Below are 19,290 nucleotides of genomic sequence, written 5' to 3'. Positions count from 1 at the left end.
TTGGTCTTTACACACTTAAAATTACTTTTATGCTCTTCTTGTTATTTTTTTCTTCACTTTTTTAACTTTCAACAATAAAAGAAAATTAATAAATAACCACCCCCATTTTATCACGAGCGACTCCACGCTTTATCCATCTCCTTCTCTGACTACCACACTCGACATTCATCTTCGGCTTTAGGGTTCTTCCCCTTCTTCGGATACCTGCAAATCCAAATGGCATTGAACACATGCAAACCCAAATATCATATTTCCCTTTCTTTCGTCAATAAATCCATCTCCAACACACATCCGCAACTGCCCCTCAATCCTATTGGAACCCTCCTTCTTCATTTGATTCTCTTTATCCTGATGCATGGAACTGTTGGAAAAGACAACAACTCTGGTGACCTCCATTAATCAACTTCAATTGCCACCAGAAATCCCTAATCTACCCCTAACCATTCGTCAGTAAATCCCCACAGTCCCTAGTGACTGTCGATAAAACCTACTCGAAATGCATTCTTTGTTTGCTTTTCTTTCTGTTGCATAATAGATCATATGTCGGAAGACCAGTTATTGATGTATTGTATATCAATAAAGGAGAAGAGGGTGGAGAAAACCTGCGCGAGGGAGGGGTCTCCCATAAATCTGATCATGGATTTCACAAAAAAAACACTTGTTTCATCGGTGATGGCGATTGGAGAACTCGATTTGATCAGTTTGTATCGAATTCACCGATGCACCTCGTCTCTAAAACGTTTCCTGAAAAACATCCAAGCCGTCATCTATGAAAAACGATTTATGTGTGTGTTCATCTCGATAAACCTATTGTCTCTTCTCCATTAAATTTGAAATTAATGTGTGTGTGTCTGTCTATCCTTGTACACCCTTTGTGTTTGTATGTGTGTTCATCCCTATAAAAAGAAGTACACAGTGTATGTATGTTTATCCATGTGATGGGTTTGCAAACCTACAAAAAAACCTAAATGAACCAGTTGTATTTGGGGTATATGACATCCCCAATTTCACGGCCAGAAAATGCCGATTTTGTTTATGCTTTATAAAAATCAGAGTACCCTCTTAATAAAAATGTTGCGGAATTTGTTCCCAGAAAAACATGATAAATATATTATCAAAGCATTTCTGAAGAAATGTATTTTGTTCATATTAAAACTTTGGGATGTCATCGTCAATACTGAAACATAAGCATTCACAGACCTTATATTTATTTACACTAGTGATCTACATCTCTTTTAAATCTCTCAGTGTAAAGTAGCTTCGTATCGACACCTGTGATACAAATAAACTGAGTGGGTCAGGTTGGGAAACCTGGTGAGTACATAGGGTTTTCAACCCACAGTAATATAATTATTATATTTAATCATCAAACAATCAACCCAATTACTCATCCCCATTATCTTCTTTGATCTTAAAGATCTACCCTAAGAATCATCTATCCTTCATTCCTAAGGATTGACCTAAGGAATAGGCACGAAGTCCATCGCTGCCCGAGGTTTATACTACAAGCACTAACGAACGTCGATCCCCACGTACTGATCCTATACAATGGTCTTACAATATCTAGCCTAAAGGATCGATATGAACAACAAACTGACGAAGCGGCTTCGGAAATTCCCTAGCAGCAAACGAGGATCGTTAAAGACATCAAATGAGGGGAATGGAATAAGTTTCACCACGAACCTTCGTTCGTAAAAGAAAGAACTACAAGACAATTAAGTCAGGGGTAGTTATCTAGATAACAATGCCTAGCCGTGGTCCGAATATCATGAGGTATTTTACCCCCAGACTCACCCTATCCAGCATCGAATTTTGCCTAGCAGTGGTCTGAATATCGTGAGGTGTTTTACCCCCAGACTCACCCTATCCAGCATCGAACTTTGCCTAGCAGTGGTCTGACATCGTGAGGTATTTTACCCCCAGACTCACCCTATCCGGCATCATAACACCAGCCATACCTAGTAGTGGTCTATTACCGACACACTTCATTAGGCAGTCTACGAAGTTCCCTCAATTACTTCGTGAAAGGAAACGCTGGCACATGAAGCTCGTCCGATCACTTTATAAAAGAAACGAAGACTCTAAAGCTCTTCAACATAAAAAGTATAGGGAAAATACTAATAAAGTACTCCCGTACGCTCCCGTACCCCGATACGTAATAGTGTCAAAAACGAGAACTTTGTACATGATACTTATCGGATGAACACATAGTTCAAAAACACCTAATGAACACATAGTTCAAAAACACCTAATGAACACATAGTTCAAAAACACCTACATGTTACGAACCTGCTAACGTTCTAATTGACTGTTTAGAATAGTCTGTGGTCGTTGTCTTAGATGACTAGATCATTTTAAACATCGAGACCTCTCATAAACTTTTATTTCATCACACATAATCTAATTCATCTATCCATGTTTTACCCAACATATTTGTAGATATAAAATACATATACAGTTTAAATCAATTAAAAGATGTATAAAATTGTTTATCCATCATAGATAGCAAGTATACAGATAATATGCACACATAGCATGTAATTTATATAAAATACTTCATATATATGTGTAAGATGAAAATAATATGCACTCACATGATAAGACGACGATTGGACAACACTTCGTCCCTTAAAACAATATTCTTCGATGAAACCGAGATGTTTTCTGAAAAACCGGGCTTCACGCGGGCAAAGTTTTGACTCGAAAAACTCTTTTTCTCTGGAACTTCGGGCTTTCTTCGGGTGCTAGGGGCGTTCCCGAGGCTTCAGGGTGTTTTAAGATGGTTAGAGAGGGCATAGAGAGTGAAAGAGAGTGTGAATTAGCAACCATTCCCGGATACCCTCGATTTCTATTTATAGGGTGAAAATTCGACATTCACGTCGTGAACCAGACTTGTTCACGTCGTGACTTTGATCCTGGTCATCCCCTACGCTTGTCGTGTGTCTTCTAGGCTCGAAAAGCGTCGTTCACTGAGTTCACGTCGTGAATGCAGTCAAATTCTCGAAGTTTGTGCTCCGAACTTCAAAAATCCATATCTTTTGCATACGAGCTTCGTTTTTAATGTTCTTTATATCCACGCGTAGGTGAGATTATGCTCTACATCTTTCATTTAGACTCCGTCGGCTAATTTTGAATTTATTTTTAATATTATATTTTTAACGGGCCGAGACAGGAAAAGTCCGTTAAAATTTCATAACTTCTTCATCCGACGCCCGTTTTCGCCTGTCTTTTTACCGTTGTACTACTATTAACAAGATCTTCGATTCTCGTTTAGATTGTTGCGGCTAAAAATCACTCGATCTAAATTTCGAGTTTTGGGCTGCATAATGCTAAGTCGAAACTTAGAAAAATCGTAACTTCCTCATACGAAGTCATATTTGGGCGTTCTTTTTATGCATGCTCTCGGTTTAACGAAATCTACGACTTTCGTTTAGATCAATAAGGCTAACAATTGTTCTATCCTAAATTCACTATTTACGTTACGCTGTGTCGTGCCGGCCGGTTCTGTCGCGAAACTTCGACAGGTCATAACTTCTTCGTTATAACTCGGATTTCAGCGTTCTTTATATGTACGGAATCTTTGTAACATATACTACAACTTAGTTAAGATTAATCATTCTAAGGGGCTGTTTGGTAAGATCTGAATTTTTAAGATCTGAATTTTAAGAGATCTGAATTCCTAAAAGGGTCTGAAATTTTAAGAGCTGAATGTTTAACATGCTGTTTGGTTGGAACATCTGAATTGTTGTGCTGAATTATACAAATGACCATTTTACCCTTCTTTAAAGAATCACCCACATTAAACATTTTAAGAGAACAGTTTATCAAAATTTATACATACATCAACACTTAAAACCCAATCCAAAACTGTTAGAAGCAAAACATTCAAGATATAGCAAATAATGGAGTGAAAGTCACCTCCAATATGGTGTTTACAAATTTACGAACAACATTTTAACTTAAACATAACAGCTTGAACAATGTTAAACTTCAACTTGTATTTGATTCATAAGTATCAACATAAGCACAGAGAGGCAAAGCCCACCGAATGTGAGTAAAGCCATTAGACAACATCAAATGATTATCCCCTGATTACATTCATAATAAAATTGACCAAGGGATTTTGTTCAAGGGATTTTGTTCAAGGGATTTTGTTCAAGCATATTAAAAACACATAAAACAAGTTCAGACACTATCCTCTTGGTGGTAAAAGAAAACAGAAAAAAATCGAGTTTTGGGGAACACGGCAGATGGAGCGGAGGTGCTTGTGTGCGTCGAAGAGAAGAAAGAATCGGAGGAGGCGTGAGTTTGAGGAGAAAAAAATCGACTCATTGACCAATCCATTCATAAAAACAGAAAAAAATTGAGTTTCGGGGGGAAAGAAGGAAGAAGAACGAACCTGGATTGTAGGAGTCGGAGGAGGCGTTGTTGTAGGCGTCGGAGGAGGAGGCGACGTCGGAGGAGGCGACAGTGTTGGGTCGCGGCGGCGTCGTCGCAGGCGGTGGTGAAGGGAAGAAGAACGCAAGGAAGATGAGGAGAAGAGGAGGCACTGTGTTTTGGGTGTTTTGGTGAAAGTCGATCCTTAGGGCACAGTAGGAAACACGTTCTTTTTTTAAAATTCACACTTTGTTTAATATCTGAAAAATTAAGAGGTATTTACAACTTTAAGAGGTAAAAAATAAGATGTAAACAAACAATCTGAATCTGAATATTTAAGACATTGCCTCTTAATTTTGCAATTAAGAGGTAAACAAACACGACCTAAATAATCTTCCATCAAAAAGTCATTTTTGACGCTTATTGTCCTTAAATTGACTAGCCCGAATCTGCGGGCGTTACAGTGGAAGAAATGAAGGTGGGTTAGTTGTTTTAGATGGAGTCATGTGTTCTTTAACATCGGTCTCATCACATGAAGAATTCAAGTAGTTTTGTGTTGAACATGTCGATAAGCTCAATTTCTCCAAGAAGGAATGAAGATTGTTGTTGGAAAATGAAAAAACTCGAACTCTCCAAATCCTTATTTTGGAGAGAGAGAGAGAGAGAGAGAGATAAAGAAGAGGGTAGGGTGGGGGTGGGTTTGATTTTTTTATTTTAATTCTAAGAAAAGAAAAAAAATAAAAAAGTTAAATGATAATTATTTAAATGACATATTAGTCATTTTAGGTTGGGTGTGGACCAAAACATACAAAAATATTAATTATATGGACCAAAACCACAATGTATCCAAAATTGGACCACTGATGCACCACCAGATTTTTTTGGAGCAAAACAATATAATTTTGACACCATTTTTGCAATTTTGTCTTGTTTTATGTATATTGTTTTCGGAGGGACCAAACTTACCAACATATGAAAGTCTAGGGACTAAATCTTCAAATACGATAATATACAAAAATTGAAGGGTTAGAAATTGTCGTTGTTTAAATTTGAGGGGGCAAAAGTGATATTTTATAAAATAAAGGGGTTAAAAATGCATTTCTACAATGTAAGAGAATGGAGAGTGTCATTCTACATAACAAAGCCGAGAAAATTGTCCATGTACAAATGTGTAGGATCAAATCTATCAGTATATAACCAAAATATGAAATAAAAAATAAGAGTCGTGGCTAAAGTGTGAAATTAGATTTTCTTTTTTTTTTACTGTATTACAAAAACAAAAAACTATATAATATTTATAAAGGAATGTTTTTTATTATATATAATAATTTAAATTAAATATAAAAAAAAAATCAATATTCATTCTATTTACTATTTTTTTTTTTGTAAAAAAGTTTAATGGTTTATCAAAATAGCAATGATTTTAATTTTATTTTTTAAAAGATACCAAAGTCTCGTGATAAAAATAAAACAACTAAAGATTATATTAGACCATCCGCAATGTTTGTCACGAACAACGGAATCACGAAGACCATCACGAACCACGAACCGGTGTTGGTGTACCAGTGACGACCACGAACGGAGAGAGAGGAAGAAGAAGAAGGTCGTCTGAGAGAGACAATGTCCGTGGTCCTCCGTCCTCCCCACCACGAATCACTACGACCTCGAATGTCCGGGCTAGTGTGTACAGACAACGCTCGTGGCCACGTATACCACAAGCCCCTTCGTTGCCGGTATACCAACCGACCTTATAAATGATAAAATAGTCTTTTCAATTTTGATATGGACCAAATTCATAACTAAATTTTGAAAAAAAAAATGTCTATTTAACCAATCACTTAAAAGAAATAATCAAAGATTAACCCAACACCAATATACCCATCAATTTGGCACATGACATTTGAAAAAATTTGCATACGCATCCTTGAAATCGCAGGTTCTATGTGAGAAAAATACAAAAAACTAATTTTTGATTTTTTTTTGTGTGTGTTTTAGAAATCTTCAAGGTTTGTTTGTTCTTTGAAGATTTCTAATAAGAAAACTTCAAAAACTTGTATGTAGTTTTTATTATTATTATTATTATTATATATATTTACAAAAATAACTATAATTTGCATATGATATTTATGACTTTATTTTTAATATCAAAACATGTCGTCTTTTGGTGTCACATGATTTTCTCAGATTATGTCATTATCTTACAAATGGTCTGCATTTTTTAAAATAACATCTATAAAATTAATTCATGTATTTTGATGATTAGTGTATTTTTCATTATTTCTTGGTTGATAGAATCAAGACACATTTGTCTTTCCTTTTTTACTCTAAACGAAATCCATATAACTTGGGTCATGAATGGTCCAGTTGTACCGCAGGCCTCAGAGCCTAATCCAATACGACAAGCCCGACCCGTATTTGTCGGACCTACAATCGTCAGCCATATCGGAGGACGCTGAACACGTCTGCAAATTCGCCGGCATTGATGGTCTTATGCTGCGGCGCCTTCCCCCACTATGTTCTATCTCCAATCGAAAACCCTAACTTCTCGTTCTCTAACCTTTAATTCACATTTTACTATTTTCGATTGGCAAATTATAATCTCCAGTTACGTCAGATTCAAGCTATAATCCAACAAAGAAGAAGACGACTCAGCCGGCTGAAACATAATTTGGACTCGTTAGACGACTCCCTCAACGCGATTCAGAACCAGTTGTCATCGATCGCGTTTAACCCTTCAATCGACAAAAACGCCGCCGTCTACTGATAGAAGCCAGGGGCTGAGGGATTAAATTGGAGGTGAATGATGGAATTTGTTGAGAGCTAAGAGGCAGAACAATCTAATTAATATGGCCATACAAGTTTTTGAGCTTATATAAATGAACTTCTTCCTATATTCAGCTAGATTTATACAACTTAGAGGAGTTGCAGGTTTTGTTTTAATGTCCAGAGATGTGGTGGTGGTAGTCTTCTAGATTTGTAGTGCTATACATGAATTTCTGTTCGTTTGAGCTTTTGAGTATGTGAATGAATTTTGTGATCAAAGATGAATGCACTACAATGGGTAGCAAGTTGAAGTTGCGTTTTGTTAATTCAACTTTTGGTATTCAGGATGAATCTATAAAAAATATAATTGATTAAATATAATTAAATAAAATAAATTCAAAATGAGATTTTTTAATATGTGCTTTAAGGGCACATATAAGATTGAAGTATTAATTATGTCAAGTATTACCATAATTAAATGTGATAAATAATAATTATAAATAATATTTTTTATAATTAATGTATTTTACATTTAATTATGGTAATATTATATATAATTAATATTTATCACATTTAATTATGATAATATTTGTTATAACTAATACTTATAAATTCCATTCAAAATTTATTAAAAAAAAAACAATTTTTTCATAATTAAACTAAGATAGTAAAAAATTACATAATAATAAATTTAAAGCTAGCTAAAACATAACAATAATTAAAAAAAGTTCATCATTTCGAATCCTCATCCAAATCCTCTTCCAACTTGTTGCTCGATACCTCAGACATCATCTAAATCCGTATCTGATTCCTCGTCTGAATCCTCGTCCGAATCCTCACCTACAGTATGTATGTCAGCAGCTTCATGATCTCTTTTTAAAAGAGGTTTTTTTCTTATGGTACGTGAACTTGCTTCATCTTCTCTTAAAATGAAAGGTTTTTTCCTTTTGGTACGTGAACTTTCAGTTTCATCTTCTCTTAAAATGAAATTTTTTTTCCTTCTGGTACGTGAACTTTTAGATTCGTCTTCTCTTAATATGGGAGTTTTTTTTCCTTCTTGTATGTGAACTTTCAGCTATGTTTTTTCTTAATATGGCGATTGTTCGTTGCATCACTTTTCCGATAAATGCTGTTTCAATTAACAACCTTGCATCCGATGAAGTAGAAGAAGATGAAGATGACATAGTGAAGTTCGGAAAAAATAAAGATGAAAATAATGACTAATATGGTGAAAAGTATAAAGTAAAGTTTGTATTTATAGTGTTTTTACAAAATATAATACATGTATGTATCGTAAATGCAACGGCTAGAAAGAAGTTGGGAAAGGGGCCAATTGGAATGGATTTGATGTTTTCCTCGGTGTTGTGGTGTTCCCGCACCCACGGTACCCCTACCGCACCATGCGGTGTTGGCACACCCTTTGGCAATCAAATAAGACATGCCCGACCCGTATGTGTCGGACCTAGGTTCGTCGGCTATACCGGAGGACGCTGAACACGTCTGTAAGTTCGCAGGCGGCACTGATGGTCTGATGCGGCGGCGCCTTCGGCCTTCCCCTACTATGCTCTTCTATCTCCACTCGAAAACCCTAACTTCTCCGTTCTCTAACCTTTAATTCGCCTTTTACTATTTTCGATTGGTAAATTATAATCTCTAGTTACTGCAGATTCAAGCTATCATTCAACAAAGAAGAAGAAGACTCAGCCGGATGAAACGTAATTCGGATTCGGTAGACGACTCAATGGATGCAATTCAGAACCAGATGTCATCGATCGCGTTAAACGCTTCAATTGGCGCGAGTAGCTTGCCGAGGGCGGCAGGATCGCGGAGGTGAATGATGGAGTGTTGCTGGAACTGGCTTTTGGTTAACTGCACGAATACGAGGTAAGTTTTCGAAGCATGCATATAGTCTTCTTAATCTTGTTGTGATAACAACACTAGGCTATCAATGTTTGAGAAATAACAGTCACAATTGTGACACTAGGTTATCCTGTTCACTGATATCATGTTTAAACATCGATTTTTTTATAAATGTTCTGATTTTTGGTGGGAGCTAGGCAGAACAATCTAATTCATATGGCAATACTAGTTTTTGAGCTTATAGGAGTGAACTTCTTACTATAATGAGCTAGATTCTGCAACTTACAGGAGTTGCAGGTTTTGTTTTAATGTCCAGAGACCAGAGTGTGGTACTCTTCTAGATTTGTAGTGCTATACATGACTTTCTGTTCGTTTAAGCTTTGAGTGTGAATGAATTCTGTGATCCAAGATGAATGCACTACAATGGGATTGAATTATCAAGTTTAAGTTGATGTTTTATTATTTCAGCTCATGGATGAACATTGAATAGCAATATAGCTTGTATTGGGTGGAAGAAACACTGTTGATATAAGTCACATGAATATATCATGTCTTTTGAGTTTTGAGCAATCTACTCAAGAATATATCATGTCTTTTGAGTTTTGAGCAACCTATAAATGGATAACACTTTGGATACTACTTGATTAGACATAAACCATGGGATATAAAATAAGAAACAACATCAATAAAAATGTGGAAATCCCAAAGTAAACAAAACTAACTCATGTGGGAGTTACAATCTCAAGCCACAAAATCTACTACATTGAAGAAAATCTCAAACTTTAACCAAAAACAAAAGAACACCAATGTACTATAGATAATATTCTTATATGAACAAATATCATCAAATATCAACATGAACTCTTCATCAAACAATGTTTACTACACCATGCATAACTTTCCATTGAATACATCATTTCAAATGAAGCCCTAATTCATTACTTCTTTCTTACATCCTCCTCCTATTTCACTGTGCTCTTTAAAACTATTTTCTTGAAAATTAATTCAAGTAACTTGATAAGTCACCAAAAAAAGGATGATAGGGGTCAATAGTCATAAGACTCTATAGTTAGGATACAAATGTTTAATAATTAACTATACACATTATTCATATCTTAACTACCACTCAATTTATAAACTTATGGATATGACACAAATATCTAAATTGCTATTATAAGGATTTTTTGGGTAATATGTAGCTATTTAGCAACCTAAATGGAATCTGAATGACATGATATAAGTTCTAAGATCTCTATTTTAATACAATAGGTGTTTCTTGGGTTAACACTATTTTGGAGAATTCACTTTCTATACTAGGTGCAACTTACCAACTTTATTTTGTCATTAAAGGGTAAACAACTGTGAACTATGAAATGGTCCCCAACTTTCATTTTTACATTTTTGGCCCTAGATTTAAATTTTGTTAATAATTTGGTCCATATGTTTTTTGTACAAATTCGTCCCATACTTAGATATTTTTTACAACTTTTTAAAATTTTCTTTTTACAATTCTTTACAAATTTTTTTATGTTTCTATTTTCTACTTTTTTTTTTTTTCAAAATTAAACACTACAAGGAAATGATGTTTGTCATCAATTTCGGAAAGAAAAAAAAATGATTTACAAACTTTGCAAAAAGTAGTTATAAATTTTATAAAGATAAGCATTAACAGATATGTGGTGTTTTATAAAAAGATGAATTTTTTAAGGGTTAATGTCGTTGGGTAACAAAGTTTTTTGAATTGGTTTAAAAGGAAGTTATTGAAGTTATAACTGAAACATGTGACATCGAGAGGTTTCCGTCACCGATCGCCATTAGGAAAGAGTAGGAAAATAGATTTAGTAGCTTAGTATTGTAATATTTGATTTTTGAGATAATAAGAATCAAATGTGCCATTACATTTATTTGTTAAAAATGTCTATTAGGCTCAAAAATTAGCGTCTGAAAAGTTATAACGTTTTCTAAGCTGGTTAACGTACTTTGATAGTACTCGTTAACGTGATCTCAAGGTTATAAGATTCGTAAAAATCTGACTCCAAAGGAAAGAGTTATGAATTTTATAAAAATAGAAACCAACTGCGTAATTAAAATTAATTACGTCAAAACGGTACTTAGAGATTTGTTGAGTTTTGACCTAAAGTACAAAAAAGAGTTTCGTAGTACTCCTCGAGATATAAACTTTAGTAAAAAGTTTGCCGAAAACGGGATCCGTATGAGAGAGATATGATTTTTATAAAATCATTTATTTTTTAACCCTGTTAGGCACGAAAATAAAAATCAAAACTAGCCAAAACAACTTAAAGGAGAGTTGTAGTACCCATTGAAATGTGTGTATGTCTACTTTAGCCCTAGAGTTTTATTTTTAAGCCGCATCTTCCTACATCAACATTTGAGAACAAATTTCAAGTACTTATGTGGCATATAACATTGGCTATATCATGTATGGGTGACAAAAAAACAGGTCAACATCCATTTTACGTCTCTATTAAGCCAAAAAATAACTTGAGGGACCTTTTAGTATACTAATTTGAAAAACTTTGTTACCCATAAGTGGTTGTAATCTTACAATAGCAATGTTACAAATTTACCAAAGAAACATTATGTAAAATCCTCTTACCATATACTACACTAATCTCTAAAACTTCAACATCAAGAGCATCTTTGTAAATAACCCCAATTCCATGGTTTGAAATTTGAAATTGAACAAACTTAATGAACAAGAGCAATCAAACAGTAAATCAGACACCTGTTATTAAATTGTAGAAGAAAACAACTCAAAATGCACTAAGCCTTACAACCAATAGCACTTCAAGTGGATAAAATATCTCAGAAAATATCAAAAGCATGCCATGCCTTATTCAATCCCACTACTAAATAGCATAGCACGTAACAAGAAATACCCAAAATGCCCCCAACACAACACCTACCTTAATTCCATGTATGTCCTCTTTTACCCTTTCCAAAAAACGTGATTAAATTTAAAGTGGGGGAAAATAAAATTACACCGTGGACTGCATTGCACTAAAAACATGTAAAAGCTAAAACAGAATCATTATTATCACTTTTTGTTTTGTTTTTTTTTTAATAAAATCTTTTATAAACGACTCAGTGGATTTATTTGATAAAATTACAGTGCTTCTGCCTCTTTGTCAGTTTTACTGTTTGCACAGAGTTATCGACTTTTTGCAGCTTTTGATCTACATCTATTTACAGACAAGGTTCAGTGAATATTTAAGTCTCTGAGTAAATAAATTACTTCACTAAAATTCTCATTTCAAAACAAGTTTTTGTACTGGAAAAATCCAAAACAGAGCCCACTTCCAAAGTTACAATACATAAACCACATGCTTTTCTTTTTCTTTTTTGGATTTTTCACATACATTTGTTTTTATGTAACATGAAAATCAGCCCATTGATGATGATCTTGATACAAACAATAATATATTTTTTTTTGTTAATTTTTCTTGTAAATTCCTTATGGAACACTTGAAATGTTAAAAAAATACATCAGCCTATATGTCATACAGCAAATTTGGTATATCGTGGCATTTTACGATGTGAAGACTACATAGTATGAATCGATATTTAGAAGCAAAGTTGTGCTCAAAAGTCCACAAGAAAGTGATTGATGCTTAGAGTTGGATCAAACATTAGGTATTCGGTCAAAGTCAACAAGAAAACAGTTGTTATTACCTCAATTTGCTTCCATCACTTTTCTCGAACATATTATAAAAATAAAACACGCTAAAAATTTCGAAGGTGACACTTACATATAAAAATTATGAACATAAGATAACCATTATATCTATATATTGGTGTATCTTAGAGTTAATTGCAAAATTGGTCCTTGTATACCAAAAAATACAGGTCAAAGTCCATTTTATTTTAAATTTTAAACTTTTATGGTCCCTGTGGTATCTCAAAAAGTTCAGATTTGGTCCTTCGAATTAACTAACGTCTAAAGAAAAATACTCAAACTGTATTTTTTTCGATATCATAGATATGTATGTAAGTTTTAATTTTGAACTGACCATGCGAATGAAAAAAATGAATTCAAACTTTTTCTTTTTTTGGGATACCATAGGGATTAATTTTGCAATTTATTTTGTATTATAAGATATACATTTTAAGGTTTATGTTTTTATAGGGTTAAAGAATGTTAAAATTTAGTGGGTTGGTCGAATTTTATTAGGTCAACGGCTTTATGTTTACTTTGATGACCATCATATCTATATATTCAAAATACATGTTGTATTAAAAACGTTACATAACGTTATTGTTGACTATTTTTTTTCTTTTTCTTTTTCTTTGTGGTTATTTTATAACAAATCTAAGAAAAGATAAAGTTGTTTCGATTTATATATAGATTGCTTTAATATTTTTGGCAGATGGAATGGAAGTATGCTGGTAATATGGACACAATAGCTGGAGTTTAAAAGGAAGGAAAAAAGCATTGGGAGTTGGAAGGCATCCAATGAAGTAATGCATAGTGGGCCCCACCCATATCTCCCTTCAAATAACACCAATATGCAAAGAAAACAAAAAAGATTAGCCTCTTTATGTAGTGGTGCTTCATTTCATGATTACCCCACTCAAATCTTACACAATTTCACATCTTTTAATCACAAAATTATTGCCTTTTTAACACACCCAAAATTAGATTACATAATTTTAGACATCATAATTAAAAGTTACCTTAAAACATGTATTTTATATGATTTTTAAAATCAGGGTTAATGTCATGAGCAATAAAAAAAAACTAAAATCTTTTGTTACCTTCTGAAAATATTATTTATAATATAAAAAGACAAAAAATAAAGATATAAACTTTTTAAAATATAATATTTAATTTCTGTAATTATAAAATTTGTAAGATAATGTTGTTTTTCATAATTTTGTAAAAAGTAATAGTTTGATAATTAAAAAAATGATTTGTTTTAATTTTTAAATAATCAATCAAAATCACATCCATGCAAAGGAAGGGGGAGAAAAAGGCTTAATGCGTATTTCACTATATCGTCCATTAAACAATTTACGCCACACCCACACCGGTCTTTACATACTTCCATCCCCAAAAAAACACCCCCCTCTTCCCTCATACCTCACCCATTTCTCCGCCGCTCATCCATCTCCGGTGGCGTCGCCTCCGTTAATTGTTTCACCAACACATCGGAGTTTACATATAAGAGAGGTTTCCGGTTAGTAATTGGCGGAGATGTATAAGAATCAGCTGCAAGAGCTAGCGCAGAGAAGCTGCTTCAACCTCCCATCTTATACGTGCATCAGGGAAGGACCTGACCACGCGCCGAGGTTCAAGGCCGTCGTTAATTTCAACGGCGACTCCTTTGAAAGCCCTAACTATTTCTCCACTCTCCGTCAGGCTGAGCACGCCGCCGCCGAGGTCGCTCTCTCCTCCCTCTCCTCCCACTCCCTCGCCGCCAGAATCCTCGTAAGTTCCTTTCTCCTTACTACTTTTCACCGGAAAATTACTTTACTCATCTCGTCGGAAAAGTTACGTTTGAGTCGATTATTTACCAAAATACCCCTTTCCGGTGTCCCTTTCGAGTTTTTGAAGAACGATTAGGTCTGATTGCATTTAGAGTTGTACTGTACTAGCTAACAATGCATCATGAATCATGATACACTCGCTTTGTCCCCCGGGTGTGGCAATCTTGGTTATTTAGCTTCTCCGGTGAGGGTATTTTGGTCACCATAAGTACTTGTACCAATTTTGGTCAACGTACAAGTGATTGATGCATGAACATGAAGCATTTAATCGATTAGTTATAGACTTATAGTAGTAAATAGCTAGTCAATTCAATGGTGTGAAAATACAACTCTGGTAGGTTTAATAGTTTACTTATTCAATTGTTAATCCTTATTTTAAGATTTTAATCTACATGTTAATATGCTATATTTCATCATTCAAAAAAAAAAAAAAAACAAATTTATACCCAATGTTTTACCTTTTCCATGTTTAAATGATATATATTTTTGTTCATATGAAAATGGTAAAAAACGTTGTAATTTACAACAACGTGCCACGTGCCAATCCTGGAGAAATATAGAAAAAATATATAGTAACAAAAAGATGACTGAATGGAGTATTACTTGTTATTATGATAATTTGGTATGAACACTTTGAATTATTGACCATTTGGATGTGAATGTAAGAAGTTTGAATTATAAATGGGTGGTCTTCCTCCTTCCTAATTCATAATTCATAATTCATAAATGAAATTTCAAACTTATATTTAAAAAAATAAAAGGAAAAAATGGCACATGGGAAAGTTATTGATAGCACATATTAGTAGTTAACTAGTTATAGCCTTTGTCTGCCAAAATTAACTATGCTTATAAATGCTTTGTTGCAGCATTGCATGTGCCCTGTTAGGGTCATAGTATTTATTATTATCATTAATATATTTATTATATTATTTAATTAAAATGAAAATTAAATTGTAGGATGAAACTGGGGTTTACAAGAATCTATTACAAGAAATTTCACAAAGAGTCGGTGCACCATTGCCACGTTACACAACTTACCGGTCCGGTTTAGGACACCTACCTGTGTTCACCGGCATAGTCGAACTCGCCGGAATTACATTCACCGGTGAACCCGCAAAAAACAAAAAACAAGCGGAAAAAAACGCTGCCATGTCAGCATGGTCATCTCTCAAACATTGTGAGTTAAAGTCAAACGAATTTAATTTTGACTTTGACTTTGAGTTCTTCAACCAATTAAATAAAATAAATTATTAATTTTATTATTTAACGCTTTTTTGTTTTACTTTTTAGTGGCAAAACAAGACGCGAGTTCATCGACTGAACCGGAGAATAACGATGAACAGGAACAAATCAGAATCGCGAGAGCACTTATGAATTACAAATTAAAACAAAAAATTGGAAAAGTCAACTACGTTGACCACAACCCAATAGCTTTTGATAAAAAATTCACTACACCTTCACCACGACCACCTAGCCCACAACGAGCGCCGTTAACGTCGTCAAAAATACTTCCATTCTTGTACCAAAAACATGAACCATCATCATCATCTCCATCATCGTCATCATTACCATCACCACATCAAAACCAAAACCGCCCGACCTGCCCGGCTTATGTTCCGATGCGGTACTACAGGCCGCTTGCACCGCCGGTTACTATGAGAACCGCGGTGCCGGTTTTCTCTGCGCCGCCTGTTCGGCAGGTGGTGCAGAATAGACCGGTGAAGGTGGCACCGCCTATCTGTGTGAGACAGGCGGTGCCGGTTTTTTCTGCTCTTCCTACTCTGGTTAAGAAAGAGGAGGGGTTGAAGGTAAATGAGTCTGAAGCGGTTAAGTGTCTAGAAAATCTTAAATTATGAGAGGGTTATGAATGATTGTTGAATGTTGTTAAATGGTTTATGTTTTTTTTTTTTTAATATTTGGTTTGAAATTAAAGTAAAACTGGTGTATCAAATTTTGGTAATGTAAGTGTAGCTTAATTTCCCTATTATGATTATTGTTATCTGATCTATATACGAAATAGCTCAAATCATCATAAGATTAACTTAACTGCAAATAGTACTAGAGGCTCTTAGGAATTGAAATTAATTTGTTTTTTTGAATCCAGAACACATTTTTGTTGTCAAATACTAATAGTTCTACCGATTTGCTCCCACTTTAATGATGAAAAAAAATCAAGCAAAGAAAACAATGCATGTAGGGGTTTTACTGTTCTCCATACCAATTCTACGTTTCATCCAAACAAAATCAAATGTGCTTTTAATCAAAACCCAAAATAGAAGGAGAATGGGGGTAGGGATAGGGTGGTTGTGTAGCAAGTCCTCACTACAAAAATGGGATAATAAAAAAAATAATCACTTTCCATTAACATAATTAAATGAATGACGGTCATTTAAAAAAAATACGAAATAATTACGAAATAACCAATCACCGCATTTGAATATTATCAATTTCTGATCTTCGATCTCAATTATTATGGCCCTCACAACAAATATTTGTAGGATTTTCACAAACCAAGAACAACTTCGAAAATTTATTAGCTACTTTAGGCATTGTTATGTAAATCTTAGAAAAAAATGAAGACTTCTTTATTTGAACGATTGACACAATGAAAGAATCATGATTTTGAAAATATATAATTTTTGGTTCGAAACTCGTAAGAAAAAACATGTTCAAAACTAACGTCATATATATGACGTGTTTGACAAAACTGGCTGGAAACTGATAGCTGGTAGCAGGTATCTCATAGCTGAAAGGTGTAACTTTTATTTGTTATACAAGTGTTTGACAATAGTAGCTGGAAGATTTTAAAATTTGAAAAATTAGATAAAAGGACAATTGTTTAAAAAAGATAAACATATAAATATAATTTAAGGGCAATTCTGACAATTGATTAAAATGCTCAATAGTTTTTTTGTTGAACGCTACATGAAGTAACTTTTACATTTAACGCGTTTTATTTAAACTAAAAGTTAAACGTTCGTACTTCCAAACGAAACTTTTTGTTTAAATCAATTTTTTTTGTTAGAAGCTCCTAAACGCTGACTGCGAAACACGTGCATAATATATTTTTCTTAATTTAATTGTGATATAAGCCTTTAAGAAGCTTATATGACCTATTTTGAGACAACATAAAATTATACAAGCAAAGAAAATAAATTTCTAGTTCAAAACTCAAAATTAACTAACATGTTTGAAGCTCAAATGAAGAACATATTGCAAACATGAAGAATGTAAAATTTATGTTATATATATATATATATATATATATATATATATATATATATATATATATATATATATTGTCACACCTCCGAACCAGAACGACGGAAACGTCCGGGGGCGTATGACTTCATGTGTCGTATCATAACAATTGAATATAAATGAAACATAGCAACACAAACATTCATACATTAATATTTAGTTTACATTGCTTACAACACTTGTTCTGTTCAAAAGTTAAACACGAATAACAAAAGTAGAAAACATAATGCAGCGACGCCGGGCCTTGAACGTGGTGAATATCTGTCTACTAGATCCCTGAGAATACAAGTCGTTTTGAAAAGCGTCAACTAAAAAGTTGGTGAGTTCATAAACATTTTTGTAAGAAAGCTTTGTAATATTTGTGTTCATAGTAAGTTGTAAAACTCCAGAAAATCCAATATTTTCTTATAAAAGTAGTTTGTGAGTCTCGTTTCAAAAACCGTGTATAGTTGCATGCATGTTGTTCGTTTTCCTTGGTTTGTGTTAGCAGGAATGTCTTCGCAGAAAATCCTATATTTTCTGTTATGTGAAAAGTTGTGGTCTTAAAAACCCTAAGACCGAAATTGTGAAATCAGTTTACAAAATATACGAATCATAGTTCAGAATTTTATAAAACTAGCAGGGTGTATATCCTGTCCTTGTAAAGTAAGAATACATATCGTTACAGAAAATGCAGTAATTTCCTTAAAAATGAACTGTGGTCTTAAACCTTAAGACCCTGATGGAAGTGAATATCGTACAGAAAATAGTTTATAGTTTCATTTATTTCAATAAAGGTAATGAAGTATAAGCTTCCCGTAAACCAAAAATCGTTTTGTTTATCCCTATGTGAGTCGTTATAACCATACTAATATGACTGATATGCCTGACTTGCCGTTTTATAGGCGTCGGTTTCCGTCGAAAGATATTTGTCACCCTAGACTGGTCTAGTCTAGCTGTAGCGAACAACTTAGGTGTGGGGTGTCAACCCCGTATAGATCTATACACAAACTCCCGCTCTCCCTCCAGGAGACTCTGATTATAACTAACAGGACTTATCACGTACGCTAGGTAGGTACGACTAAATATGTCTCACAAGAGCCTTAACAGATTTACGTGAACTATGACTCCTTTTCTTGTAAAAACAGGATAGTTATACTTTTTAGATGATTAACCGTGTCTATGAAAAACGTGGTTCGTGACTTCCAAACTATACCAATTATAGTTTATCTTGTTGGTTTGAAATAATTTATATACCCTTTTATATAAATATAAAGGTGTGTTCCAGCATGAAAAATATGAAATAAAAACATATTACTTGGGTATTAAACCCACTAGATTTGTAAATGACTATATTGTACCAAAGTTTACTAGTAACACTATCTTTCAATAAAGGTTCCCAAAAGCCATGTAGTTTACAGATCTTAGCTTTTCTTGTGATTTTATAACCTTGATCATGTTAGTTTTGCTGATAAATATATACATATCACCATATTTATCTCAAAACTAGAAAATATCATAACTTGCACAAATAATAGTTTA

At 33.8% G+C, this 19,290-nt stretch overlaps 1 protein-coding gene across 1 annotated transcript; it reads left to right on the top strand.

The window, feature by feature from the left end:
* The first annotated feature begins 8,464 nt into the window (after nt 1-8,464).
* DRB2 (dsRNA-binding protein 2) lies at nt 8,465-16,495 on the top strand. Its single transcript, XM_079054773.1, has 4 exons — nt 8,465-9,024; nt 13,389-14,449; nt 15,466-15,685; nt 15,799-16,495. Exons 2-4 carry the CDS (start codon nt 14,216-14,218, stop codon nt 16,362-16,364), a joined length of 1,020 nt encoding a protein of 339 aa, XP_078910899.1. The 5' UTR covers nt 8,465-9,024; nt 13,389-14,215; the 3' UTR covers nt 16,365-16,495.
* Nucleotides 16,496-19,290: the final 2,795 nt, after the last annotated feature.

Source organism: Lactuca virosa, chromosome 6, assembly GCF_052849685.1.
Source record: "Lactuca virosa cultivar CGN04683 chromosome 6, Lactuca_virosa_CGN04683_v6, whole genome shotgun sequence".
NCBI classification, from domain to species: Eukaryota; Viridiplantae; Streptophyta; class Magnoliopsida; order Asterales; family Asteraceae; genus Lactuca; species Lactuca virosa.
This window is presented reverse-complemented; position numbering and strand designations above follow the sequence as displayed.